The sequence below is a fragment of the Sinocyclocheilus rhinocerous genome, unplaced genomic scaffold (genome assembly GCF_001515625.1).
Source record: "Sinocyclocheilus rhinocerous isolate Xijiao unplaced genomic scaffold, SAMN03320098_v1.1 scaffold3867, whole genome shotgun sequence".
In the NCBI taxonomy this organism is placed as follows: domain Eukaryota; kingdom Metazoa; phylum Chordata; class Actinopteri; order Cypriniformes; family Cyprinidae; genus Sinocyclocheilus; species Sinocyclocheilus rhinocerous.
In genome coordinates, this window is record NW_015658835.1 from 26,105 (window position 1) to 38,856 (window position 12,752).

Sequence of the window (12,752 nt, forward strand, 5' to 3'; positions counted from 1 at the left end):
CCAGCTCAGTTTAATTCCAGCTTGCAACGCAGGCCAGATTGTGCAGATGAATCATCTGGTTCCCATGGTCTTGTGCTAATGGTCATCAAGTTGACAAGGTCTTTGGAGGGGATCTGTCTCTGGGGCGCATCTAGTTCACATGGTCTCCACTGACATTCAGGTCGGTGTCTGTTTCTATAAAGTGGGGTAGTTCCAACTTTGCAAGGACAGTCTGGCGCTTCTGACTCACAGCCTGTAAGTACCTTTTTTTATATTTAAAGGATTTGCCACTGATGATTCAAACGCGAGTTTTGAGCAGTGTAGTGTAGATGGCACATGAAAGGCTTTTCTCCGATGTGAATTTTAACATGATCCTCAAGGTGATTTGTGTCTGTGAAACTTCTTTCGCACTGATGACATTTAAAACCATTTTCTCTTGAATGAATCCTCATGTGATAATTAAGGCTTTCTTTATATCTCAAACTCTTTCCACACTGAGCACATATGAATGGTCTCTCTCCAGTGTGAATTCTCATGTGGACTTTAAGGTTTTTTTTCTGTGTAAAATACTTTCCACACTGAGAGCATATGAACTGTTTCTTTTCAATGTGAATTTTCATGTGGACTTTAAGGCTTTCGTTTTGATTAAAAATTTCTCCACACTGTTGACAGGTGAAAGGTTTCTCTCCAGTATGAACTCTCATGTGACTCTTAAGACCTCCACTTTGTATGAAACCCTTCCCACACAGTTTGCAGGTGTACGGTCTCTCTCCAGTATGAGTTCTCATGTGGATATTAAGGTGACCTTCCCGTGTAAAAATCTTTCCACACTGAGAGCATATGAACTGTTTCTTTTCAATGTGAATTTTCTTGTGGACTTTAAGGCTTTCTTTTCTATTGAAAATTTCTCCACACTGTTGGCAAGTGAAAGGTCTCTCTCCAGTGGGAATTCTCATCTGGGAATTGAGGGTTGTACTTTGCGTTTTTTGAGATTTTTTTGGTTTTGAATTCTTTTCATTCTGTGAGCAACCAATCAATTTTTCTCCAGGTTTGAAATCATGCTGTTTCTCATTTTGATCTTTCTCTTTGGTTTCATTCAGTTCTTGACTCTCCTCTTTCAGCGCCATCAGGCCTGAGAGGAAAAGAGACAAAAACAAGTTTAATGGCACAAAGCAACAGACATCCAATTGACAGTAGTGCTGTCAATCGATTACAAAAAGTGAATTAAATCAGTGAATTAAACTGCAACAGGTTTCGCTTTAATGCTGCATTCCCAGCCTGGTCTCATTGTTTATAAAACATAAATTTTTGAATGTTTTGATTAATGCTGAAACATGCGATTTTCACATATTACACCATATCATATAGATATGTATCAATGCATTTTTACCATTTTATCGATTAATGATTTACATTTTTAGACCCCTTAACCGACCCCCAAACCTAAACATAACCATTTTATTGTGAATATAAAAAGATATAAAACATAAGTTCTTGATTGAGATGGTACTGTGTGGTGCTGCAGTCATCGAGACTGACTAAAGCACTGAATCACTAGTTTTGGTGAATGTGATTTCACCAAGTACAACATGTTCCTGGAACAACATTCCAATCAACCAATCAGAATTGAGGGATAACTTTTCAGGAAATATCTGTTTTAGGCTTACGATCAGAGTTAGGTGCTTCTACACCCTTGTTATTTAGGGATAAATTATGGGTAGGGTTAGGTTTAGGGGTAGGGATTGGGTTAAGTCTATATTTTTGGACAGTAATGTTGATCCAGGAACATGTCTTACTTGGTTTAATCACGGCAACCGTATGCAAAGGATGCGAGCAGTGCGTTTTATTCTGCGACATAAAGCACCAATTACAACCCACTCGTGATTTTTTTTAAACTGTTACGTTTCTTAAAAAAGACGGTTGGTAACAAGTTGCTAAATGGGACTACAGGCGCTGTCAGAGACATTAAACGTCATCACGTCGAACAGTTTATCAATTTACAGTATTTTCTAATTGTAGTATAATTTATAGTACAATTAATAGTAGAAAAACCAATTAATTGTTTCCCACATTTTATATTGTTGTTCGACAATGTTATTTTGCTTTGCCCCGAAATGTAACAAGTCTTTGGATGGAAGATGCTCGTTTTATCACTTTCCTACTGATGCAGAGACTCTGGGTTCGGACCATAATGTAAACTCATATGATTAGTCCATGTAAACACCACATTTACCAGCTTAGTCACGGTGAAAGTGAAACTTTAATGATGCATAGTGCTTAAAGCCACGTTAAAATTAAATGTTTACAGCCACATGAGGCTGTTAGAAAGTATATAGATTGAGGATTTTTTAGAAGCAAGGATAAAAGAACATTTTGTGTACCCACCCTAACAAAACGATAGCTGAAATGTGGTACTTTATTCACTAAAATAAGTTTAATCTTACCATATTCAAACACTCTGCTGTTATTTAATAGATTAAATGCACTAGAATTTTATTGAATAGTACGTGGAGACACGTTTTTAATTCAAATATTCATATTAATCAAGGGTTTATTGACTTTTAATGTACCTTATTTCGAAATGTAGTTATGATCATTTCATTTATTCACTACACTATTACTAATGTCTAGTTTCAGTTTTAGTTTGGCTCTAGTTTTGTATTTATTCCAGTTTATATGAAAAGGTTCATGTAGCGTGGATAAAAATTCATATACAGAATAAATCCTTTTCACTGAACATGTTAAAAATAAGTTTGATAAAGTTGTGGGAAGCATGGTGGTGGTGACGCTGAAGGCGAGCGACCGTGGTGCTGTAGTTTGTTAATAGCGTAAGTTTAGCTTTTAAGTTCTGGCGCTTTTATTTAGGCTTCAAAATTCATAAAAGTTATATCATTTTGTGAAGATTATCTTGATGGACAAAACGTGCAAGTTTCATGAACTATGGTTGAACACAGAGCTTATTTTTTGCGATAATCCAAAAGCCTATGGAAAAATCCTATTGGCTTTTTCTCGAGGGAACCAGTGTGATGTTAACAGCCGATCCACATACAAAGTGACGTTATCGTTCCACCACTCTATTTATCCTAATCAAATGAAAATTAAACCCTTTTATTTTTTGGCAAACAAAGTGCTGCACAACAGAGGTTTACTGTTAAAATTAAAAAGAAAACATTTGATGAATCCTTTAAAAATAAATATTAATATTTGTTAGTAGTAGTAGCAGTATTGTTAGCATTGTAGTAGAATTGAGTCTTAAGACTGCTAAATAGTCATATATTTCTGACACGAGTTTCTTCACGTTAGACTAAACTTTTATTTTGACGGGTTGCCGTAAAGAACTTGCAGCTGCTGTGTATGTGATATAATGGTATTGTTCTCAAAAAAAAGGGTAAAATGCTAATGAAGTGACTCTCAGAGCAGCTGGAGATGATATTCCGTGTGTTCATATCGTCATATAGTGAGACGGCAGAAGCTGAAAACAGCGTGAGCGTCGTCCGCGCTTTCGTATGTGTGTAGTAAACAAAACAGTGCGTCACGCCATCCGCCATTCATTCATTGCGGAAATCATGGTGCCTTATGCTTGATGTCAAATGCTTCCGCAGATTTGTAGTATTACTATAGCATTTCGCCTGAGCATTGCAAATCACGCATATCAGTCACGCAACAGTATCTCCGCCATGATAAGCACTGAATGATTGACAGGCTTTCTGTTGTAACATCGCGTAAGGTAAATAAGAGGGTGACATCTAGTGGAGAAGACTAATGATAAGATTCACAATCAGATCTTGTGTTAAATGTTTGCTGAAATAAATACCGGAAAAGATCGTTTCGCGGCTTTTGAGAATCTGCCCAGCCCTACTTCAGAAGTTAAAGATAAAAGCCTATGCAGCATGTGATGCGAGCAGAAGAAAATAAGAAGCTGTATGAAAAGCCAACTGGTAATAATACTGTATCTAAAAATTCTTGATTCAAGATGAATTTACTTTACAAGCAAAATTACTTAAGATGAAAAACAATATCAAAATTATCTTTAAAGGGGTCATATGATGCGATTTCAATTTTTCCTTTCTCTTTGGAGTGTTACAAGCTCTTGGTGCATAAAGAAGATCTGTAAAGTTGCAAAGACTAAAGTCTCAAATCCAAAGAGATATTCTTTATAAAAGTTAAGAGTCAGCCACACCTACCTAAAACGGCTCGTTCTAACACACCCCCACATACCTACGTCACTATGTGGGAAGATTTGCATAACACCGCCCAAATGTTCACGCAAAGAAAGAAAGCATAACTTTGATTCTCGCTGTAGTATTGTTGTTGTAACATCGCGTAAGGTAAATAAGAGGGTGACATCTAGTGGAGAAGACTAATGATAAGATTCACAATCAGATCTTGTGTTAAATGTTTGCTGAAATAAATACCGGAAAAGATCGTTTCGCGGCTTTTGAGAATCTGCCCAGCCCTACTTCAGAAGTTAAAGATAAAAGCCTATGCAGCATGTGATGCGAGCAGAAGAAAATAAGAAGCTGTATGAAAAGCCAACTGGTAATAATACTGTATCTAAAAATTCTTGATTCAAGATGAATTTACTTTACAAGCAAAATTACTTAAGATGAAAAACAATATCAAAATTATCTTTAAAGGGGTCATATGATGCGATTTCAATTTTTCCTTTCTCTTTGGAGTGTTACAAGCTCTTGGTGCATAAAGAAGATCTGTAAAGTTGCAAAGACTAAAGTCTCAAATCCAAAGAGATATTCTTTATAAAAGTTAAGAGTCAGTGCTGGTCGCTGAGGAAATACATCAACTTTGCGCTGTGGATCGCCGGATCGGCTTTCACCGTGGACGAAGCGGAGTCCAGCCCGGGGTCGTCACATGTGGGTGCCGCAAGCCCGCCGGCCGCTCCTTCGTCGAATCCGCCGCCTCCGCTCACTCAAGCCGGCCGCAGCTCACTCAAGGCTGCGCGGTGTGTGACGCTGTTTCGTTGTGAAAGCGAAACTACTTTGTTTGGTCTTCCAAAAGAGGACACAACTAGAAATCAGTGATTAAGTTGTATTTACAACACTGTTCCAGAACACTTCAACCCAAATATCCAGATGTGTGCAGCACATGTTATGGAGGACTGTTTCCTGATCCTGGTAGAGTAGACTACAATGCCGGCTGTTCTGACTCAAAGACTGTAAGTACGTTTTTTATATTTAAAGAATTTGCCAACACGTAGTTTCGCTTTGTGTGAAAACATGACTGAAGGCTGACTGCTGAGGGAAATTATATGAAAGAATGTATGATTTAATTATTTGTGAATGCATAATAGGAAATCGACTGTCTTCAGAAGAGTTTAGATGGCATTTGCTTTCCATCTTCCCTCCACGTAATGCGTAATAAAGCTGTGTTTAGAAGCGCAGCTTTGTTTACAGAGGTTACGTGGAAACAGCTCTGTTCTGCTGTTCATAAGCGCCACCTGCTGTCAAACTGTGGATTTACAAATTCATTCAGTCTCTCCGCCATATTTTTGTTCAGACCAATGCGAAAATCGGACCAAATTTATGTTGTAAATCTCAACCGGTCGATGGAAAATAAGCTACCTTGTTATCAGAAGTGTTGAGATTTTTAGAATGCACATTAGCTTATGTAGAACTGTTTATGGAGCAGATAAAATTTAATTTATCATTCTGACTCATCCTTTTTATATAAAAAGAGATTTAAAGGATATGTTATAATTATTTTTTTTTTTTTAAATGGTCAAAACTTTATTTGAACATGTAGTACATGTCAGTAGATAACATGTGATGAATAATTTTTGTTAGTTTAAAATCCGGCCATAATTTTTTTATGTTTTTATTTCACTGTTTATGCAAACAAAAAGTGCTTAGTGCTGCCAATTCTATTGGTTTTATTATTATTTTATTTGTCATAAATCTTGGAAAAATCATTTCAGTGTGTATCAGTATTTTTTTAATATTTCCAGCACATTTTAACAATGCCGTGTATAACAATTTGGATTGATACATTATTTAAGAGACTTAAGTATTGTATAACATTGGTAGCTCTCAGCCGCTTTCATTTGCAAAGAGGAGCTCCCGAATGAAATAAGGTTGGAGACCCCTGTTTTAGATACGCATATAAATCAAATCCATTCATGCATGCAGTTTTTGCTCTCTCTGTTCCTGTACCTCCACTGAAAAAAATTATTGCATTTTCTCAATTTTGTAAGGTACGTGGTTGCAATCAATTGATTTTAGCTGCATTTAAATAAACAAATTAAGTTCAAGGAAGACTGGAGGAAGAAGACGGAGGAAGAGGAAGATAGGAACGTACAACGTAAATTACACACATTCATACCCAAAATACACATTTTGAAGCAGTTATGTTCATTTTTCATTTTCATTCACATTTCATGGCTTACTTTATATAATTTTTTTAAATACTGTTGCATAATAAGTGATAGAAATAACATTTTTGGGGTTTAATATGAATTACTACACTCACATGGTATTCTTAATAAATATCATTCATTTCTGTAGATCTGGACATTTTAATAAACCAACCTGTTTGTTCCTCAGTATCTTCATGTTTGACTCTGAATGTTTCTTCAATCTTCACGTCTTCACTCTCCTCTTTAATAAACACCATCTTTATTATCGTGTGTCATGTGTGTCTCAGTCGCTTCAGGAGTTTTTCTGTGTGTTTGGACACTTTGTCCTGTTTAAGAAGAGAATAATTAACAGAAAGAAAAATAAATGCAATAAATGCAAGCTAAATCTCTGGGTGCTTCTCAATCAGCTCCTTAGTTCAGTAGCACAAAGGACAAAAAAAGAAAGAAAAAAAAAAAACTAAATAATAAGTGTCCTTATAATTATAATGTCCTTTTATTAATTTGAGTGCAAATTAATAAAAAATAAAAAAACACAAATCAAATATAAGGTTCATATTCGTATTCAGATTTATATTTGGCATTTACTGATTTATAGGTTATTTTTAATACTTTGATAAACATTTGCAGTTTGTTTGTAAAATCTGCGACACGTTTGTGTTTGTATTTTGAGCAGCAGTGTCGTCAGCGAGCGCTGATTCGAGCGTTTCGAATCAATGAATCATTTTACGATGAAGTTGATTCAGTTGACTCGGAGTTACATAAAGCTCTCATTCACTAGTCGTCAGTGACTGAACTCGTGTTACGATAAAATGATTCACGATACAGGGAGCGAAATGAGACGCACCGTTTATGTTACTCATGCGCTTTACTCACACAAAATAACCTTCAGTAATGTCACTAGGTAAGGATAAGCACAGTTTTATATACAATTCTCCAAATAAGTTTGATTGATTTAAACACTTTAAAAATATTAAAAGCACACACCTTTTGTCAGCCGAATCACAGACGCAGGAGGGCGGCGCAGCCTTATGACGTCATAACGCCACACCAAAATAAAAGTATTGTCTACACGCTAAAATAATATAATTTTACATTAGAAAACAAATATGTGACCCTGGACCACAAAACCAGTCATAAGTAGCACGGGACATATTTGTAACAATAGCCAACAATTCAATGTATGGTCAAAATGATCACGTTTTCTTTTATGCCAAAAAATCATTAGGATATTAATTAAAGATCATGTTCCATGAAGATATTTTGTAAATTGAATGCCATTGTTGATCGTGTTAACTGGGGATGTGAGCGTGCACGTGAGCTATGTTACTTACCTTTCCGCAGTGTTGGGAAAGCTACTCTGAAACTGTAGCTTAAGCTACTCGTAAATTAAAGGCAGAGTAAGTGATTTCTGGTAGCCAATGTTGATATTTGAAATCACCACCGGCAGATTCGTCCAATGCGATTACACAGCTGTAACGAAAACAAGTTTATACATTCTTAATGTTCTTAAAGTGCCCCTATTATGGGTCAGGAAAGTTCATGTTTTTGTTTTGGGAGTCCACAACAACAGGTTGACATGCATGCAAGGTCAAAAAACATTTTCACTGTCTTATAATATGCTTTATTTTTACCCTTATTTGCTCAACGACTCCCAAACGATTCGTTCAACGATAAATTTTTCCAAACTCCTCCTTTGCGTGACGCTAATCTGCGGTGATTGGTCCGATGACCCAGTCTGTTGTGATTGGTCTACTGCGTGCAGCACATGTGAGAAACGGAACGCCCATCAACAATACTGGATTACGGTTTATCGAGTATTGAAGATTTCAGTTTATGAATAGACAACATGGCTTAAATTTTGCCTTATCAGTTCGAGCCCGAGTCCGACGAGGAAGCGTCCAGAGTTGTTGAACCAGAAAGTCAAGCGCAAACACGACTGGAACAGGACGTTTCTCAATGGTAAGTGTCAGTATTGTTTATGGCAGTTTGACGTATGCGCGTGAGTTAATTTACTAATTTATTTAGGTGCACGTGTGGGAACTGTATCAAAATGCCAAGCGAGGCTGAAAACCTTTGCTGCAAAGAAGCACGACAGGTAGAGAATTGTTTCTGCAATACTTGTGGTTTTGACGCTTAGTACATGTAATGTATGAGAATGTAATGGAACGCTATGGAATAAAAGCACAATCCTAATGCGAGTTGTAATATTTTTTTACACAAATATATACATATATTATGTATATACACACATGTATATAGCAACTTGTTCTGGATAGTTTTGACACACATTTTTTCACCTTGGGAAGAAGAATGAACCAGATTCCAGTCCCACCTACATGCATGGTACACCATCCAGGCTTTGAACCAAATTGTCTAAATCCATATACTCTGAGGAACATCTACAACATCTATAGAAGCGACTACGGCCGTATAAGAGGCAGAACATCAGAGGAGTATGTATAGTCTGATAAAACATACCAATAATCAAATTGGCATAACTAGAACACGTAAATGATGAAATATGAATATGTAACTCAAATAATCTTTATTTACAAACTCAAACTCTGTACATGTTTTATTTGGTCACATAGACTAACAGGTTTGCCTTTCATTTTTAGGCAGCTCCGCCATCTTGCTTTGTCAGCTGGTGCTGGGGCTACTTAGGTCGGAGTGTCCGTGTTGTCATTCCGTCCTGCGTTGTCACCCGGATACGCCTGGAGTTTCCAGATCCGGCTGGTCATTACGTTAGCTTCCGACCCCCTCTTGATTGAATCTGGAAACATGATGGGCAATCGCTTCCTCCTCTGACGGTCTGTCATACTCTGCACAAAGGGGCGTGGGAATGAGGATTGCCTTCATTTCATCCACAAATGGAGATGGGTCCATAATAACTTAGTCAAAGATGAGCTTCAGTAGCTCGTCAACATAATCTGTAAGGAAAAAAAAGGGACATTACTAATTACTTGTTATATACAGTATATAATATATTATTTTGTTTATTTATTTATTTGTTTGAATAAATCTGTTTTATTACTTACTACATGTCGGATCTGTTTTTAATGCCCGTGCTATGCATTCCCCTTTTTTGGATTTCGGGAACACCATTTTGTACACCATCTTTCCTGCTGATGTTGTGGCTTGTTCTCTGTTTGCGTTTTCGTTATGATGAAGCACAGCAAGGTATAGTCTACAAGAACAAAATAGACAGTAAATGATAGGGTGACCATACGTGCCATTTTCCCAGGACGCGTCCTGGCCACCAGGGAAGATGTCTGTCTCTTCCGCGGCTCGTTACGCTTTCAACTCGTTTTTTTTTGTCTCGAGTAAGACACTGTCTGACATTCACGTTACATGATTTGACTGATTTTTACGTAGAAAGGGCGACAGCGCACCGCTGTGTTAATCTGTGTTCTGCTACAAAAGTTATTTTTCTCTGTGTTTTGTGGTTTGAATAACATGACACAGAAATCAACAGGAACATTAAACTGCTGTCAATATTCTGTTACACATCCATTTTCTTTCTTAATTGTTGACCTTCACCTAAGCCAAAAGCAACTGAGTTTACAAGGATACTTGCAGAGACATTCATTTCGATATAATTTTGCGCGTATGTGTCATTTCAGGCACAAACAGACAAATCACCGTGTCTACACCGGATGCGAGCGGTGCGGCGCGACAAAATACTATAGAACCCATTATAACCAGTGATGCTGTCTGACTACACTGGATGCGGTGTGACGCGACACGACAAATCCCCGACAGTAAACTGATGGCACGTTCTATTTATGACGTACTGAGACAAAGTTCAAATTATTTGCAAAGGTCGCTTGGTTGCGTCCAGTGTAGACAGACTTTGGGGCTGTTCACGTCGTGCCTAAAACACGTGGAAAACACCAGCTGTGCCGCTTTCTCCTTCTTTCCAAAGCGTTCGGGAGCTTGCACATTCATGGCGTCTACCGTTGCAAAGCAGCCGTGACGACGACCCGAACGTTTCAACAAAGGATAAATGGATTTCCAGCACTGATAATCGCTCGCAGTAGCTCTGCAACTAAATTTATTTAAAAATGGGTATCTCTGTACAGCTGTCGCGTCTGGTTTAGATGCAGGGTCTGTGTGTGAGCAAAGAAAATGATCAGTATAAATATAACGATCAGTATACTAAGCATCGCACATCGTAAACATCTTTCAAATCGATGCTTATGAACCAATCTTCTCTTTTTACTGACCGAAGAACGTCAGCTGCATGTAACATCCGAAAGGGAAGAGTTTTCAGAAACACGTTTAGATGTCTCAAGTCTAGAACTGGACGAAAACCACCATCCTTCTTTGAAACGAGGAAGAAAGTTGAATAAAAACCGTCCCTTTGAAAGGGATGAACTCTTTCTATGGCTCCCTTCTCTAGCAGCGATCAAATTTCTTGAGAGAGAGCTTCTGAACAAACCGGATTCCCTATTACTGTAGGAACAATCCTTGAAAATTTTAGGGGCTGGCGTCGAAAATGCAGAGTATACCCCCTGCTCGTTATAGTCCAAACCCATAGATCTACTGTCATCTCCTTCCAGTACTGCAGGTGTAGACTTGAATAATGATCGACCACCGGCCCAGTGCCTTCAAGCATTGTGGGTGCGACTTTTAACAGCAGTGGGGGATATTGACGTGGACCCACTGGCGACTGCTGCTGATGAGGTCGAAAACCTTGAGTGTCCTCAGTAGCACGGGGCCTCTATAACCCCTGAGGCTGTGGTGTAGAACGCTGACGGAATCGTTGCTCTGGTGTTGCAAAACGATGTCGAGCCTGAATGCCCGGCACCTTAAAAACAGGAGTGCAAACCTTGAGTGTCCTCAGTAGCACAGGGCCTCTGTAACCCCTGAGGCTGTGGTGTAGAACGCTGACGGAATCGTTGCTCTGGTGTTGCAAAACGATGTTGAGCCTGAATGCCCGGCACCTTAAAAACAGAAGTGCGCTGAGCCAACTGACTAGTGGTCAACTGACAAGTGGTCTCAGACAATTTCCTCTTTTCCAGAAGCTCTGGGACACTGGGTCCAAACAGGTGACCAGGAACAATTGGGAGGTCTCGTAGTGTCTTTTTACAATCCTCTGGCAGTTTCGCCTGGGCGAGCCACACTTGTCGGCGAGCTGTCAGAAGCGTGGCTGTAAGACTACCCAGTTCACAGGTGCCATGGCCCATATAGCCAGAAGCGCAGTTTGAAGGAATTGTGGAAACCAAGGGGTCCCCATTTTCCTATTCAAGTGTACTAGTTGTGGCGAGGAGTAATTGACATATTGTGTTCTCCACACGGGTTATATACGCGGTAGACTCATATGCCTTTTTGAGTAACGAGTCTGTGCGACCACACCGAGTACTGGGGCAACGCACATTGCCTCGCAGGGCCTCATCAGGTGACACCACAAGGGCAGCGACAGGTTGCTCTATTTCTGGAGCACGGCCAACCCCAATGCTATCTGCATCCACTATAGATGCCAGTGTACAGGCAGTCTTTGTGTACTAGACCCTATTAGGGAGTTTGAAAATTCTGCAACGAAATCCTTGCATGGTGGCATAGCGAAGTTAGACCTAGCTGAAGGCTGCCTAAAAAATACGTTGGACTGGGCTGGCTGCACTGGCGAGTTATCCAGCCCCTAAACGAGCAACCGCCATCTGGAGCACCGTTAAGGAATCATCCACGGAGGATGGAGTTAGTCCAGAGTGAATCAAATCACTACTAGAACCCCCTGCAGCTGAAAAAACTGTGATCTCCTAGAGGGAAGATTGCGCAGCAACATCCACCGCATTGAAATGATCCTGAAAAAGCGAGTCAGATGCACTTGTAGAGAGCACGTCAAAGTCAGTGTGATATGGAGGAGGAGAAGATGAACTGAAAGGTTCGTCATCCATTCTCTTAGAACCCTCTACATCTGCCTGTGTAAAAGTTCCAGGTGAAGCAGGAATAACAGGCTGGAGCGTCTGAAGAAGGCGTTTTATCTCTGACATCTCAGACGAAAGGACAGCAACTGTCTTAGAAAGAGAAACTTTATCTACCTGCTCGTTCCTTGACGTTGCCTTCTTATGGCGCTTTTCCACTGCGTGGTACGACCCCGCTCGGCACGGTTTGCGTTTCCACTGCAGTTCAGTACCGCTTTAGAGTGGGCGGGATTATTCACATGTCGTTATAGTTGCGCCGCCTCTACTACCACGACTGGTTGTTAAAAAAAAGGTGCGCTCGTTTAGAACAGTTACGTTCGATCCTTTGCTGGTTGTGCCGATTTAAATCTAGCGGTTCTTTTGTGTTTGTGTCGCAAGTTCAGTGACGCAGGTAGTGACGATTCTCTCCGGCCAATCCGTGATCAGCAGAGTTTACACGTCACGTTTTGGTAACGGTACGGTTCGCTTGGAACCCCAAC

General features: G+C 39.4%; 1 protein-coding gene across 1 annotated transcript; it reads right to left on the reverse strand.

Moving 5' to 3' along the window:
* Positions 1–635: 635 nt before the first annotated feature.
* On the reverse strand, positions 636–6,675 carry LOC107723047 (gastrula zinc finger protein XlCGF9.1-like; the record flags this gene model as incomplete). The annotated part of the gene is made up of 2 exons (XM_016531548.1): positions 6,522–6,675; positions 636–1,111 (listed from the first exon to the last, which is right to left on the reverse strand). Coding segments are annotated over exons 1-2 (561 nt in total), but the record flags the coding sequence as incomplete, so codon positions are not given.
* Positions 6,676–12,752: the final 6,077 nt, after the last annotated feature.